A 17,472-nucleotide genomic window follows, 5' to 3' on the forward strand; every position below is an offset into this window, starting at 1 on the left:
AAAAATCTTAGTCTTTGCCATAAACCTCACTTAGCTTACTACTGGGGGAAAAAGGACACATATAAAAATATGATGAATTTTAAAACACAGACAAAATTAGAAGGATTGGAATAAAGATGCAGAATTTGCAAAATGAAATAGAACAAAAGACATTAGAAAAAATAGATCTCTGTGATAATAAGATAAAACTGCTTGGACAAAATAGATTTAAGTTCGTTAGAAAGCAAGAAAGAGGATAGTCTAAGTAAAAGCAATGAACATTTACCACAGGAAAGAAGTACAACAAAAGGAGAGCTCATGCAACATAAACATTCCAGTATAAAGGAAAAAAGAGGCATGTATAAAATTATGCTATGAACAGCCACAGAAAACCTAGAGCTTTTGGAGATATATACTAAGCAGCAATATGAAGTAGTAAGGGAGGGGCTGGGGATTTAGCTCAGTGGCACAGCACCTGCCTGGCAAGGGCAAGGTCATGGGTTCGATTCCTGGTACCAGAAAAAACAACAACAAAAAAAAAAAAAGAGAGAGAGAATGAAGTAGTAAGGGATTCACAAAGGTTTATTCTTTTCTATAGGATCATTTGGTCTCATAATTTTAAATATTATCTCTATGTTGATCTTTCTAAACTTCAGTCTAATAGGCTCACATGCACTTAAGCAGCCTTGCTGTACTTGGATACCAAGCAGCCATCAAAAATCTTAGCACATCCAAAGCTGAATTCCTCAAAGCCCTTGCCAGACCTGCTCCTCAGCACTACCACTCTCATGTCAGTTAGTGGCAATTCCACTCTTCCAGCTTCTCAGGCCAAAGATCTTAAAGAATCTGCTTTTTCGCCTCACAACTCACCATCCATCTATCAAAAATTTCTGTCAGTTCCACTCCAAATATAACCCAAGTCAAGTTCTCACCCTACTCCCACTGCTATCACTGAAGTCGGAGCCATCATCGTCTCTCTCTTGGATTTGTGTCAAAGTTCCTAACTGATCCGCCTGCCTCCTCTCTCCTTTCAATACAGTTGCCACAGCGATTCTGTTAACATGTCAATCAGAACACATCAGTTGTATGCTCAAAGCCTCCAATGACTAACCATCTCAAGCAGAATAAAAACCTGGTTGTGACATATGAGATCCTGTTCAATCAGTATCCTCCCACCAATACCTTACCCCTTCACACACATCTATGCTTCCTACTGCTCATCATTGGCTCACTCTGCTCCTTCTCAATATTCACACACATCAGGAACACTCATACCTAGGGTCCTTTGCACTGGCTTCTCCCTTTACCTGAAACCCTCTCCTCCAAGATATTCATTTTCTGCCTCACATATGTCAAGTTTTTACTCAAATGCCACCTGGACAGAAAGCCTTCCCGAACACCTTATCCAAATGTCAATCTCTTACCATGATATCTCTTATTCCACTCCTTCAATTTTCATACTTTGCTGTTTTCCCCACCTAACACACTATACACATGCTAATTTATGATTCTTCCACCACACTATGAGCCTATGATGAGTATGGTGTTACTGGTCTCTGAAATACCCTAGGATATAAGCCACCAGAGGTTGTAAATTTTTGTTTTGTACATGAGTATATCTTTAGTGCTTAAGAGAGTCCTTGGCACATACTAAGAACTCAATAAATATATGTATAATTAATGGATGGACCTTAAAATGCTGTACAAACTACATTAGAAAGAAAAGATGTTCTACTCAGAATACTATGTTCTCAAAGGCACTTGTTGAGTACCAACTATGATGCAAGGTTTCATGGGCATACAAAGATGAAAGGGCAGGAGAGATTCAGTGAACTATAATCCAAAATAAATATTCATAACATTCATGTGAGAATTATGAAGAAAGTGCTCTAAGTACCTGAGAGACAATTCTATTGATTGGAGAATACTGCAATAGCCTAGGCACCAAGTAATCAGACAAGTTATGATTTGAATCTAAAATGTCTCCCAAATGGCTCATGTGTTCAGAAGCTGGGCTTTGGAAGGTGATTGGCTAATGAAAGCTCTAACTTCATTAATGGATTAATCCGTTTGTATTAATCAGCTTTCCCATCACTGAGACACAATACCTGATACCCACACTTAAAGGAGGGGATGTTTAATGTGAATCAGTTTCAGTCCATGGCCAACTGGCTCCAAGGCAGAAGAAACACCCTAGTCAAAGGGTGTGGTGGGGCAAAGTTGCTTGGTTCATGACAGTTCAAAGCAAAGCAGGTGAACAGTGCCAGAGAGGAATGTGGAAGAATCATATCCATTACCCAAGACCACGCCTCCACGACCCACCCAGACACATCCAGGAGCATGCTTTACTAATCTGCTAGGTATTTCTTAAATCAAGAAAATTGACATATCAGGATTAATGATCACAATCTACCTCATGTTAACCTCGTACCCAAACAACATCTTCTAAACCACACTTAATCTCAATAAAGACAACAGCAAGTACATAATTCCCCATAACGTAATAGTTAGCAGGGCCCTGGGGACCATAGCTGCAGCAGCCTCTGGGTGTCTGGATGGCTGAGTAGAGTGAAATGAATCCTGGAGAAACAATTTCCTAGAAGCCTCTTCTCAAGAAGGTATCCTAGATACAGTCTTCTCAAAATGAAAGGTTTATTCTTTTGTACTCTTGACCTTGTGATGGGTAGGATCTTGCTGATTTTTGAAATACTGTTAGGTCATCTTTCTTCTTGTCCCTGTACAAAGTACTTGCTTTCTTTTTAATGGTGCTAATCTTATTAGCACCCATACCTTCTTTTGCCCCAAGTGTATACATAATTCCTTCTGTATCAAAGTCTTAATTTTTCAAATTTCTCTGCTCTTTCTTGTTTCATGGGTTTTTCTGTTTGTTTGATTGGTTGGGTTTTTTGTTGTTTTATTTTATTTTATTTTATTTTATTTATTTTTGAATAGAGAATCAAACTCATGACCTTGCCTGGCAGGTGCTGTGCCACTGGGCTATATCCCCAGCCCTTTTTCTGCTCTTTCACCCTTTATTTCCATTATAAATATGACTAAACACAGCCAGTAGTACCCATGCCACAGCCTAAATGTTGTGCTACCTTCAAATTTCCTTCACCAGATAAATAAGCCCACTGCCTTCTCAGTCTCTGTCAACATCTCAGGACACGGGCAAAATGTAGGCAATTCTTCTGCCAGAGTATAACACACATGGCTTCTAGTCCAATTGTCAATGGAGTCCTTATTCCCAACTGAAACTTCTAGAGCCTGACTTTTACTATCTGCTTTCCTATCAGCATTCTAGTCTTCTGAACTCTGACCAGAGTCAACCATCAGGCTCTGCTTACTCCGTTAAAAAAAACTTCTGGAGCCTGAATCTCCAAACATTTCCAAACCCTCCCCACAAACAAGTTCCAAGTGCTTCTAAACCACATGGTCAAGTACAGGCATAGCAACAACCCCACTCCTGGTGTGAAATTTCTGTATTAGTCAACTTTCCTGTTACTGAGACACAATATCCAACACTCATAACTTAAATGAGAAAAAATTTAATTTAACTAAGTTTCAGTCCATGATGAGCTGACTCCAAGGAAGAAACATGGCAGAATGGTGTGGTGAAACAAAGCTACTTAGTTCTTGGTATCCAGGAAGCAGAGCAGGGGAACAGTGACAGAAAGGAATGGGGAAAGGACCATATATAATACCAAAGACTATACCTCTATGACCCACCCAGACACACCCAGGAGCATGCTTTATTAATCTGCTAGGCACTTCTGAGCCAATGAAGTTGACACAGCTGGGTCAACAACCACTCCATTGATGGATTCATAATTTGATAGCACTAGTGCAGACAAGGAAACCCTAGTAGGCGAAATGTAGTTCAAGGGTGTGGAACATGGAGTCATAACCTTGATGCTATCTAATTCCTGACCTCTTCCTGCATGGCTCCTCCCCTTTCTATTTCCTGGCCCCCATGAGGTAATCAGCTTTTCTCCACCATTCCCTTCCACAAGATGTACTGCCACACCACTGGCCAGAAATAATGGAGTCAGCCAACCTGGGACTGAAATCTCTAAAATATGAGCCCAAATCAAACTTCTCTCCTTAGAGTTGTTTCTCTTAAGTATTTTGCCCCAAGCAATGTAAAGCTGACTAGCACAGGGCCCTACAATGGATACACTATAGAAAATAACAAAAGATGGTAGCCACTAGATAAGTACTTCTAGGGGTAATTACCTATGCTTGAAGAAGGAAAAGCTACTATTCCTGTAACTGTTAAAATTCCTTCCGTTTGGTTATTGTTCTGGTTTCAGATAAGACCCTTTAGAGAAGACTGTGGGAAATCTACTTAAATCAGCCAAGATTGTCAAGCCCTTCTTCTAGGTGACATAAAATAAACTTTGTTCAAGAAGTACCACTTTGAAAATTACACCCAGTGCTCTCTTTATTTGCTGCAAGAAATAAACCTTTCTTTCATCTTTTATCTCCTAGTTGTGCTTCTCAGGTTTTTTATTCTAAAGAGAATAAAAAATGAGAAGAAAATAAAAACAACACAGAATTTCAAAACAAGATGATACGAAATCAACAATGGTTGTTATATTGCATATTATTATCTTCAAAGTAGCTGTTCAGATTACCAGATAAAGCCATGCAAAATTGACCAAATAATTAGGCATTAACTGTTCCTTTCAATAAACCAACAGAAATTAGCAGTACAATTACCTTAGCTGTCTTGTGAGTGTGCATACATATATATTTTTTCCATTCCATCTTTTAGTCCTTTCCCCCACCCCGGTTATTCCTTCCTTTTGAGCAGTTTCTTTCCCTTTCACAATATCTATTGTACTTTTCAGATTTTGTTTATTCTTTCAGTTTCTTACGCTAGAGAGACAATATGTTGTTTATACATGTGGGTCTGATTTATTTCACTTAGGACTATGGTCTCTACTTGCATCCGTTTTCCTAGAAAAGCCTCAAGTTTATCTTTCTTTATAGATGAGTAATACTCCATTGTATAAAATACTACATCTTATTTATCCATTCCTCAGTTGATGTGCATTTGGGTTGTTCCCAAGATTTAGCTATGAGAAATTGTGCTGCTATAAACATGGGTGCACATATATTGCTGTGGTATGATGTTTTCAATTTTTCTGGAAAATACCGAGAAGAGGAATAGCTGGGTTGAATGGGACCTCTAATCCTAGTTTTGTGAGAAATCTCCACACTGATTTCCACAGTGGTTGTAGCAGTCTACATTCCCACCAATAGTGGAGAAGGGTTCCTTTTTCCCCACAGCTTTGCCAGCATTTGTTATAGTTTTGCTCTAATAAATGAGTGCACTGTTACTAAGAGGCAGATGTTATGATAATGCACAATGTATGAAACTTTCATAATGACAAAAATGTGCCATTTTCAAAGAGTGGGGAGGATCTAAGCATGTAGATCAGTGGTAGAGTCCCATGGCCTGGGTTCAACTCCCAGCACCAATAAATAAATGAGCTGACTTAAACAGATGGAAAAAATGAGTCCAATAATAAACATGTTTTGTTTGAGGTATCAACAGACCATACATGAGAAAATTCCAGGTCACAATTCTAGGTTCAGAACTTGATTCGAAGTTAAGAAATACAAACCACCACTGGTGAATTCTTACCATCTTGTTTGGTGAAGCTCTATATCATTTCTCAGGACTTTTCTCCCCCCCTCCCCACCAGGGCTTTTCATTATTATTTTTTATTCTCTTTAATGGTTTGATCAATGTTGTATTCTTACATCTGGCAATCTGAGCAACATAGTTGAAGATAAACAGTATGTAATATAACAACCACTGTTAATTCCTATCATTTTGTTTTGAAACCCTGTATCATTTTATTGTTTTTGCTTTGTTTTGGTTTTGTCTATGTTGTTGTTATTGTATTACTGTTTTTTCACTCTTTATAATAATAATTAAAAAAGAAATACAAACTAGAAGAGTTTTTTCCCATAGAGAGACAACTGAAAATGAAAAAGGTGAGATACCTATGCAAAAGGCTAATAGAAAATACCATGTGAAACAAATAAAGTGTACAAGTCAAGGGAAGAAAGACATGCTAATGAATGTGACAAAGAAAAAGTTGGGGAGAAAAAATACACAACCAGGATACTTCAAAATATATCTAGCTATAAAAATTTTATCAAGCTTTTAAAAATAACAAAGCTACCCTCTACTTTCGTATGTAATAATTTTGAAAAAAGTCCATTTATGCACGCAAAATCTCAGACAATAATGAAAATAGTTCAGTTCAATCTTTATTTATGATCGTGAGGCTGGTATAGATATTTTCTTACAGCCTCTAAAACAAAAATACAGTACTGTTGCACATTTAATTGGAGTATGGATGAAAGATAAAGAATATGATGCAACAAGACTGTCACCCAGGAAACCAACTAATTCCTGGAAAATTGTGCAACCTTATTAATGTAATACAATACTGCTCAACATCTCAGCCAGTTCCATAATGTGAAAATAATGAAAGAATAGTCTTTCATAATAACAAATAGGACAAGAAAATACAGAAATAGATAAATTTAAAATAATTAGTTCAGAGGACAGGGAAAAGTGGTCCTTATTGTTTAATGGGTACAGGTTCAATTTAAGAAAATGAGAAAGGTCTGGAGGGGGGGATGGTAATGGTTTCATAACAACATTACTACACTGAATGCCACTGAATTGTATGCTTACATGGTTAAAACGGTGACTTTTATGTTATATCTAATTTACTGTAATAATACAATGGCTAGTGCAATTCATATTTTATATTATAAGCTAAATACTAATTCTGTAGAAAAAAATGTTCATACCATTTTTTTAAAGCCTCATGTCTTAGCCTGGGTTACAAAGTAAGCTCAAGGCTGGCTGAACTGCATAGTGAGACCCTGTCTCAAAAAACAAAAAAAGTCTCAGGTCGCTGAATTCATGACTAAAATTCAATAAGGAGGAGAAAAGACATTGATATTGACAAAGGAAAACAGAAGACAAGATAAAAACAGTTTTTTTCATTTAAAAATTTTTGTCAATTATTCTTTAATTTATATTTTATCTTAGTTTAGTTTCACAATAAACCTACAACAAATTTAGCAAGACATACTAATGAACCAACCATCTAATTTTAAGGGCTAAATTTTTAAAAATGCTTCAAATTCAAACATGAAATTTTTAAAATATACTCACTACTACTCATAAAGAAAATCATCCACAAACATGGGATATGAAAAGTCTTCATCAGGCTGGGGATTTAGCTCAGCAGCACAGCGCCCACCTGGCAAGCGCAAGGTCGTTAGTTCGATTCCCGGTACCAGAAAAAAAAAAAACAAAAAAAGAAAGGTCTTCACCATACCACAGCTCAACTGGTAACAAAGCAAGCAGGAAATGCTCATATTACCTGGTACTGGGTTAGTTCCCCATGACTTGATTTGTGACTCTGCCTGGACATTTTTCTCTTCTGGTCACTATAAAACATATTAACATACTTCTCCCCCCTTTGTAGTCCAAAACCTTGTCCTTCCTGCCCCAAATTACCCAGTGCTCAATAGCCACTCAAATACTATTCCCCTTTCAAGTACAGCACTCTTTATTATGAAATTTTCCTCTACTAATCCAAACCATTGACCACTTGGTTGCTAAATTCTAATACCCTTTATAGTGTCAATGAGTGCTTCTCCATCTGTAATGACAAGAAATTTTAAAGTTTTTTGTTTGGTTTTTTTTTTTTGAGGCAGGGCCTCTCTATGTACTACAGGTTGGCCTTGAACTCACAGTGATCCTCCTGCCTCAGTCTCCCAAACGCTGGGATTACAAACGTGCACCCCTGTACCTAGCTAAAGTTTTTCTAATTCACTGTCGACCGCCACTTTTATAAAAATGAAATTAAAATTATACCAGAAACCTTTTAAAAACTTCCAAAATAGAAACCACATTTTTGAAATTACACAGTACAACAGACAAAATTATTCTGTTGAATTATTATTTTGTTATTGGGTTTTTTTCTCTTTAAAAGAAAAAAAAGGAAGAAAAAAGTTTCTAAAGCTTATTCTCAGTTTCCATACTAATAGTCAAGTAAAAATAGTTCATCGACCACCATCAATCTGCAAATAATACTTCCAGCAGCACCAAGTAACTCGGGGCTTCCTTCAGTCAAAAGGAAGTCAGTACGGACTCAGCAGAAGCTCATCACTGCTCCAGACACTGTAGGGAAATCCAATAGGTATACAGCACATGCTTTTCCTTCCAGAAATCTATGCTGTGGGGGCAGGGACACCAACAAACATGAAACAACAATAAATAAATACAGGTAAATAAGCTTTGTTGATGATCAGAGGAAAAGATCACTGAAATGCGGCGTAGTCAAGGTAGTTCACTTAAAAAAACAAAGTGAAATATGAATTCAATATTTATTTTTAAATAGCACTCAGGTCTGGAAAGGATGGTAACTCTGAAGTATAAAGAGCACATGTACGGAGGCAGCGAGGTGATAAAGAACATGACTTGGTGATAACACAGTTAGGAGCACATACTGATAGAAGGGGAAGGGAAGGGGAAAGGGAAGAGGAAAACAGCCGATACATTTTAAAATGTTCGACATTGCTGGCTATTACAGAAATGCAAATTAAAACAACACAGATATTATCTTACTCCAGAAAAAAATGGCTATCATCAAGAAATCAAATAATAATAAATGATAGCAACACTGTGGAGGGGAAAAGAACACTTCTATATCATTGGTGAGAATGAAGACTAGTACATTGACTGTGAAGATGCCTCAAAAATTAAAATAGAACCATTTGACCCAGGTAATCTCTTTCTAGGTATCTTCCCCAAAAAGTTAAAGTGTCATATTACAGAGATACATGCATACGCATGTTTATAGCAGCATGATTCATAATAGCTAAATCCTAGGAAAAGCCTAGATGCTCATCAACAGATGACTGGATAGAGAATGTGGTATTTATATATAATGGAGTATGAGTCAGCCATAAAGGAAGATGAACTTACAGCATTCATAGGTACATGGATGCACCCTTGAGACTATAATCTTAAGGGACTAAATGTGACACATAAGTTTAAATATCACATGGCTCCTCTTATGAGAAACCCAAAATATAAATAAAGAGTAAAATAAAAAATAGGCAATAGGAAGTAGGGAGACCTTTTTCAAATGGGAAGTGGAACAAGAGATAGAGGGGGAGGGAAAAGTATTTTAAAAAGAGAGAATTCAAGAAAACAATGGAAATAGGACATTTGCAAACGGGAAGGGGACCACGATTGGGAGGATGCAGAAAGGGATGGGAAGGGGACGGAGAAAGAATTCAGATGTGTTATATACGTGTACAATCTCTTCACAACAAACGTAGTCATTATGTACTGCAAACATTTATTAATTTAAAAAAAAAGGGGAAGAAATCCTGCAAAAGCGGGGATGGGTAGGAAGACAAAGATTATCATTGGCCACCAAAAGATTTCAAACATTTCTTAAAGACAAACAGTAGACAGGAACACACTGACCACATAAGCAGAATATAACCACAGGAGGAAGCTGTGACTGAGATGAAAGCTGACCTGTCCTCTAGACCACAGAACCGTGATGGCAAACATTTTACAGACAAGTGCACAAACTGGAACTAACACCCATTTATTTATCACTCAGTACCAACACCACAGCTGAATCTGAATACTGAGGTGTCATCTTAGGAAAAAAAACAACTCCTACATTAACATCTTTTGTCTTAAAAGAAAAACAACACCCGTGTCATAGGTTTTCCACCACTGCCCTACAGAGATTCCAGGCTAGGAGACACCTGAAGACCTATCCCTAAGGAAAACAAGAAAAAGGGTGAGAAAGAAAGCTAAAAAACAGAGCTGATTAAATAACTCAATACACAAGGACTGCACACATCAAATATTCTACCTTCTTCAATCTCCACCCACAGTGACACACGGAACCCAGTACTGATGGGTTACCAAAAATAATAAAAGGAGAACTCCCTTTGTGGCAAAGACGGCCAACTGTCAAGCAAAATTCAACCCTTCTAGCATAGAGTTGTTCCTAAAAAGTACCTGCCTTAGTCAAAACCTTCGCTTCTGAGACCCTCTTATATCCAGGCAGCACCACGTGTGCAGCAGCGATGCGTCATCTCCTGGCCAAAGCAATTAAGTGCCTTTCTCCCTTCTCTTCCCCTTCCCTATCAGAAGATAGAGAACCACGAGGCAGTTTAAGGATGACAGAACCAGAGGACAGAAAAAAATTGGATCACTAAATCATCACACAAAGAGAAAACTGCTTGCTGAGAATACCCTTACTGGACTGTCAGAGGAGTAAAAAAAATAAATAGTTTTGTTAGGTCATTGAAATTTCCAGACTTATTTGTTGCAGCAACTAACAGCCTTATTAACTAGAATTCTTCCTTTGAAAGGAAGAAAAGGAGGGAAGGAAAAAAATCACCAGAAAAGTTAACTTTATACTATGGTTTTACTGACCCAGAAATAAACCTTCCTTTGTGCCACTGGGCAGACCGGAAGTCTGAGGGTCAGCTTCCTCTCTGTCCACACACAGAGAAAGCCCAAAGAGCCCCACCGAGGAGTGCATGAGGCTTTTGGGGGGACATCTGGTTGGAAGCCAGAACACTGGTTGAGAAAAAAAGAGAGACTATGTTATCCTAAGAGAATCTAGTAAAGATGCTATGATTGGATGCATGCATGATGTCCTTAAAACTCCAATTCTATCTGGAAAAAAGAAAATCACTTCATTGTTCATACCAGTTAAATTAAGCAATCAAAGGAAACCAATTCCAATGACTACCTGGAGTCTGTGTCCCTTCGGTGTTAGTTGTATGAGCCCATTGTGGGATACCGCCTATAATGTAAGTTGTATAACTCCAGCCAAGATCATTAAAACTAGCCAATTATTGAATTCTAACTAGAAGTCAAGGCATCTTACTGCATGAATCACCTGCATTAAAGATAGCAATATTGGGTGTAATGTATTGCTAGCAACAAAAGGACCTCTACAGATATCTATCCTTTTGAATAAAAGGCAAGAAAAGGAAAAAAAAATCAGTAATACTATAAAACAGGAATCCAAGTAAAACCTTTTTTAAATTGTTTTCCTTAATTCTGAAAGGAATGGATGAAAAATAGCCCTGATAATAAACTTAAAATGCCAGGACAAGCTAGTAGACCTAGGTAGAGGAACAAAAAGCGGCCCTTGCACACATCAGAATTCTAATAAAGACTTTGTGTTGGGTGTGGTATCGCACGCCTGTAATCCCAGCACCTGAGAGGCTGAGGCAGGAGCATTACTGCGAGTTAGTCAGCCTGGGTTATATCATGATTTCAAGGCCAACCTGTACTACACAGCAAGACCCTGTCTCAAAAAAAAAAAAAAAAAAAAAAAAAAAGAAAGGAATTTGTAATCTTTTTTGTTTTGTTTTTGTTTCTTTTTCAGACAGGGTCTCGCTGTATAGTCCAGGCTGGTCTTGAACTGGCTTATGTAGCCCAAACTGGTCTTAAACTCACAGCAATCCTCTTGCCTCAGCCTCCCAAGTGCTGGGATTACAGGCATACACCACCATGGCTAGCCAGGAATTTGTAATCTTGCGTCCTGAAAACTGAATCTGGTTGTGTTATGCCCAACAGAATGTTTTCAAAGTGAATAAAGTGGCAACTAAAGGAGAGTTCACCTTCTTAAAAAAACTTAGGATTTTTGTTTCTCTTAAAGAATTAGGAAATGTGGAAACAAACTGCACTGCCTCACTTAAAAAAAAAATCATCCTCTGGTAAGCCCCAATCATCCTCACTGCCTATCACATCACACAACCCTGCTCGCCCATCCTTCCCACCTGACCCCCTTGGCCTATCTCTATGGCCTTTCCAATTTACAAACTTGCACAACCAAGTTGTGAGCAGATGGCCAGGTAAGTTCTGGTGCATTTAACAGCCACTTGCTGCCCCTAGATCAAAACACTAAGGCCCCAATCCTTTGTCTTGCAGTTTACCCATGCAGACCACCCCCTATGTAAAGACAAATTCCCTTCAATCTCTTACTTCCTTTTCCTGTAACATAATCCTAGTAGGAACCGCTCCAACCCATCCAACAAGGATGGAGAGAAAAGAATCAAGTTTCCCAGATCTGATCTCCCAGGAGGCCTCTGGGCCTCTAGGTAAATGTATGGATCCATGCTAAGAGATAATTGGAAAGGAGTTATGTCATCTCTACCTGCCAGCAGCAGCTGAAACCTAGGACATCTTCAGGAAAAAAAAACAAAAAACTTTTTTTTAGAAATGTTTGAATATAGGCAGATCTCATGTCTACTGGTTGCCCTAAGCATCATTTCAGGATGTAGCTAAAATAAAATCTGTCACTTTTTGTTATAAAACTGCAAGTGATTCAGTTTAATAAAGGTTATATTTAGCCCAAAACAAGTTGCCAAACTTAAGCAATAATGGGGAGGAAGCTATGGAAAAGATATATTTAATATCCTAATTACCTAACTGGAAAAAGCACTAAACTTAGCATGTTTTAAAAAAAGCAATGAGAATACTGAATGCTAACTTCTCCTCCAGAGAAAAAGGACATTAACAAGAATTTTAAATGCATTAACAAGCATATAGCTGTATAGCAAAACATCGTCTAAGTATACCAAGAAAAACAGAACAAGCTATTGACTATTAAGTCAGCCATACCAAAACACGAGACACATATTTACCTTGATGTTCCTATTCACCACTTGTTGCCTGGGTTTCAAACCCAAATAAGCATGGTGGTTGCTATAGCAACAAGCCACTTTTGGAATCTACAGCTTAGTAGTACTAAGTACTTACGAGCTTCATAATGTCAGTCCTTCCTCCTACACTTTGAATCACAGCTCAGACTTTGTAATTTTATAAAAATGTAGTTTCACTCTGTCCTTTGTAAGTCAATTTTGTTATTTCAGCAGGAGACATAAATGTCAAAAGAAATAATCTAACTCACCCACCATGCTAAAGAATCAGTAATCATTTAATTAATTAATGTTAAAGATGCCGGTTTGACAAGACAGACAAATTTTGTTGTCACCACTGGAATTTGCTTTTTTATTAGTGTAACTGGGAGAGAGAACACAGTAATGTCTTCATTCATTTTAATAGTATTCCTATCATCTTTCATTTACTAAGAAAGTAAAAATTCAAACATAATATTAAAAAGCAGAATTAGCCCGGTGTGATGGCACACCCTGTAATTCCAGCACCTGGAAGGCAGAGGCAGGATTGCCTCGACTTTGAGGCCAGCCTGGACTACATAGTGAGTTCAAGGCCACGCTGGACTAAAAAGCAAGACCCTGGCACCAAAAATTAAAAAAAATTTATTTTAAGGAAGATTTATATATTTTATTTTTTTTACAAACTATTCCAAGTAATTAAAGGTTAATTATTAATACTGTCCAAAACGAAGGTAGCTTGTTAACTGTTAAATGCTATGTAGTGGATGAAATTCAAAAACATGCTAAGTGAAAACAGACTGCAAGAAGAAATCATATAAGATTTCATTATTTTGAAATGTCCAGCAAAGGCAAATTTATAGTCAGCAAGTATGTTAATAGTTGCCGGGAGGTACAGCAGGTAGGAGTGGGACATAAAGTATTGAGCTGTAGATGGACATAAGCAATCTTATTTATAAAAGGATGAAAATGTTTTAAATGTAATTTACAGCGATGGATGCAATCTTTGATAAAATTACTAAAAACGTCCAGATACCAAACGGCAGGCATCTAATCCCAGCTTCTCTGGAGGCTGGGGCAGGAGGACTGCAGGTTCAAGGCCTGCCTGGACAAGTCAGCAAGATTCTACCTCAGAAACTAGAAAGGGCTGGGAATGCATGCGAATTGTGGGGCACTCAGCTCACCACCCATTACTGCACACGGAGGGCGGGGGGCCGCTCCACAGAAAAAGACATTGCTAAAGATGATTCAATTTATACTTGAAATGGGTGGATTTTACATGTAAAGAGATCTCAATAAAATAGTGGAGGTTTTTTTTAAGAGCGAGAGAACAGAGCTGCAGGGATTCCTGCCAAAACTCTGCTTGTACAGACGAAAAAAGTACAGGCCAATGAGGTTAAGCAACTAGTTTAAAGATCACTCAGCAGACCATACCAAAACCAGAAAACAGCCAGGCATAGTGGCATACTCCTGTAATCCCGGCACTCGGGAGGATGAGGCAAGAGGATTGCTGCAAGTTCTAGCTGAGGATATAGCTCAGTGGCACAATGCCTGCCTGGCAAGGGTGAGATCTTGAGTTTGATTCCTGTTACTAAAAAACAGCAACAACAACAACAAAAAAAAAACAAACAAAAAGAAAACAAGAAGATTGCTGCAAGTTCAAGGCCAGACCGACCCTGTCCCCCCCCCAAAAAAAACCTCAAAAAAGATAAAAATCTAGCCTCACTCTCCCACTTATTCCATTCACAAACACATAATAATATTCAGAAGAGGAAAAGCTGCAAAATTCATTTGTCACCCTTCGAGGCCATATAATTAATTCAAAACGGGTATTTTTTGGGGGTGGGGGGGGGTTTCTCCGGTACCAGGAACCGAACTCACGACCTTGCGCTTGCCAGGCAAGCGCTTTTGCCGCTGAGCTAAATCCCCAGCCCCCCAAAACGGGTATTAACTATGTATTTTCTTCAGCCTTTCCAACAGCAGCTGTATTTCAGGGTAAGTAAATGTTCCTGGCTGAGGAAATAAAGTTTCTGCTGTACAGAAGAATGTAAACTAATAAATGTAGATGGACTGGAAGAACAAGAAATCATCACTTTACAATTCCTAATAAAATTTGGGCAAGAATTACGAATTTTTGCCAAACCCATTAAGTGAATGGTTGACAGGAGAGCTGGGCATTTGTAGGAAACAAAGTATTTCAAAGATTACATTAAGAAAGAAAATAAAATTCATTTTTTAAAACTACTCATGGTTACTCAAAAAAGATACTGTAATTCGATGTAAGTTATTCAACATTATCTACCATAAAATCTTACTTAAAATTTTTCAACTTTAACCTAATCGATCGGTGAACATTAATTTCCGTATTTATAAAAAAATACAGGAACCAGGGATGTCGCTCAGCCGCGCAGCGCCTGCCTGGCAAGCGCAAGGTCCTGAGTTGGATTCCTGGTAACCCCCTCCACTCCGCAAAAAAAAAATACAGGGACTAGCAGCATAAACTGAACACCAACAGAAAGGCAGCCAGAAAATGAGATATTCTACAGGGCAATTAGTCTTGTCCTTTTGGAAAATCAGACTGTAAAACCTAAATCGTGAAAACGCTGACCGTTAAAAATTAAAAGATTAAACCGGTGTGGTATCGCACATCTGTAATCCCAGCATTTGAGAGGCTGAGACAGGAGGATCGCCATGAAATCGACGCCAGCCTTTGGGGGTGTTTGACACAAGGTTTCACAATATCATTCAGGCTGGCCTGCCTCAGCCTACAGAACAATGGGATTACACGGGTGTGCCACCACGCTGAGCTTTGAAAGATTAATCTTAAAATTGATATTCACACAAACAAATACAAATGTGGTATTTCATTGGATCCTGGTCTTGACAAACTGGCTATAGAAGCTATCTGGGAAAGTAGTACAAATGTGAATATGGAATGTTGAGACAATATCCAAAAAATTATTTTCTTAGGTGTGACGATTTCCTTTTGTTCCACAGGGATACGTTTATATACAGTTGCACACTTATATATCAACATGGTTGGGCGTGGTGGCACAGGCCTATAATCCCAGCACTCGGGAGGCCGAGACAGGAGGATCTGGAGGTCGGTTTCCAGTTCCAGGCCTAATCCCAACACTGGGGAGGCTGAGACAGGAGGATCAGGTTGCAGACCAGCCTGCACTGCATTGTCAAATCTCGTCTCAAAACACCCCAGAGAAAAACAAACAAAACACTTGAATGAGTTTAAGAAATTAAAATCCAAGTCTCAACTTCCTAATTCGCTGCGGTCACCACAGAACGCCGATTGCGTACCAACGAGAAACGTCTGGCTGGGACTTGCAGACGAGGGTTCAGGGCGGACGCAGCTCCAGGCACTGCGCACTGTTGTTTCCCGCCGCTGAAGCAGCGAGGCCGCGGCAGGGCCCTCCCGGGTAACATCGCCCTGTGCCAACCCGGGAGCGGGCGCGCCGCACCAAGGTGCACCGAAGAAGCACGAGCGCGAGCTCTGCCCTTCCCGGGCGGACAACACGAAGGCAGTGACTTGCCTATGTTCACAAGAGAACGACACTGCTCCAAAGTCCTAGTTTCGGCTTTGAAGCGGCAGCCTCCCTAAAACGCTCCTCAGTTGCTCCAGAAAACCTGTCCGTCCTCTCCGACTTCACGGCGCGTGCCCGGTTCACCAGTCAGTCAGTTGGCGGATCATGTGGAAGCTAAGGGACAAGGCTTGAAAAGTCCTCTCCAGTTAGCGGGGCTACCCCGGCTTTGCCCACGGCGCGCCTTCAAGGAGGACGGGGAACCCCTCCTTAAGCCCGGGGACCCTGCCACCCGCCTTCTCCGCTGTTCCCGAGGTGGAGCGGTCCTCACTGCTTCCCCACCGCGCTCACCGCAGACTCAGGGAGGCGCTGCGGCCCCGCCCCCGGCCAGGCCCGCGCACGCGCCTTCCGGGTTTGCCCGGGACTCCGCCCACTACTTCCCAGGCGGCGCAATCTCAGAAATCTCTGACTCTGTGAGCAGATGGGACGGTTGAGAAAGACCCTGCATGCCGCCACTGTGACTCATAGTCCTCAGCCCAGCCACGGAGAAACGTGTGAAGGCAGGCGTCAACGCCTCTCACACTGCGCTCAGATTCCAGCACTGGCACGGGCCACGAGCCCAAGTCTCCCAACTTAGAGCGCGAAGGCCGCCCAGTGCGAGCCGCATCCCCACCCCGCGCACGCCGCCGGCCAGCGTGCGTCAGGGGTCACGTGCCGCGTCTCCCCTTCCTCCCGGCAACCAGGCGCTCCCCTGTTCCGGAAGTCGCGCCCGTCCGCGCTCGGCCCCGCCCACTACCGGTGGCGTCAAGCTCAGAGCCTACCACTGCCGAGCCTCCGCCTCCAGGCGCGGGGAGGACTGCCGTTTTCTCTGCGCGAACGCGGCAGCTTCCGGAGCCCTAGACAGTACAGACCGGGGCGCTGGAGTTACCGACTGGGTGGCCTCCGGAAGCGCGTGAGTAAAGGCTGAAAGGTCGGCGGCCGGCTGGCTGCAAGCCGCCCTCGCAGCGGCCTTTCCCCCTCTCCGCAGCTTGCGCTCCACTTGGTTCGGCCGAGACCCACGACGGTTCCGCCCCCTTCTTCCTTGTCATTGATGTTGTTGTTCTTGTCAGTGCCGCAGCCCCGACCGCCGGGAGTTCGAACCCGAGCCGGGGCCGCCCGGGTGGCGCGGTGGCGGCGGCAGCTGCGACGGCTGCGGAGGCTGCTCCGGGGACTGCGGGGGCGGCCGGGG

General features: G+C 40.7%; 1 protein-coding gene and 1 long non-coding RNA gene across 2 annotated transcripts in view; one reads left to right on the forward strand and one right to left on the reverse strand.

The window, feature by feature from the left end:
• Window positions 1-16,098, reverse strand: part of LOC106147732 — a 103,589-nt gene extending 87,491 nt beyond the window's left edge. The window contains exons 1-2 of the long non-coding RNA XR_001232653.1: window positions 16,024-16,098; window positions 7,190-7,277 (exon numbers count right to left, since the gene is read on the reverse strand). This is a non-coding gene — a long non-coding RNA (uncharacterized LOC106147732). The remainder of the gene's footprint in view (window positions 1-7,189; window positions 7,278-16,023) is intronic.
• Window positions 16,099-17,126: 1,028 nt separating this feature from the next.
• The window catches only part of Fbxo33 (F-box protein 33), a 22,950-nt gene continuing 22,604 nt past the window's right edge, over window positions 17,127-17,472 (forward strand). Inside the window, exon 1 of the mRNA XM_005376882.2 lies at window positions 17,127-17,471. Coding sequence (XP_005376939.1) covers window positions 17,335-17,471 — 137 coding nt within the window. The 5' untranslated portion in view covers window positions 17,127-17,334. The remainder of the gene's footprint in view (window position 17,472) is intronic.

The sequence above is a fragment of the Chinchilla lanigera genome, unplaced genomic scaffold (genome assembly GCF_000276665.1).
Source record: "Chinchilla lanigera isolate Chin_1 unplaced genomic scaffold, ChiLan1.0 scaffold00008, whole genome shotgun sequence".
NCBI classification, from domain to species: domain Eukaryota; kingdom Metazoa; phylum Chordata; class Mammalia; order Rodentia; family Chinchillidae; genus Chinchilla; species Chinchilla lanigera.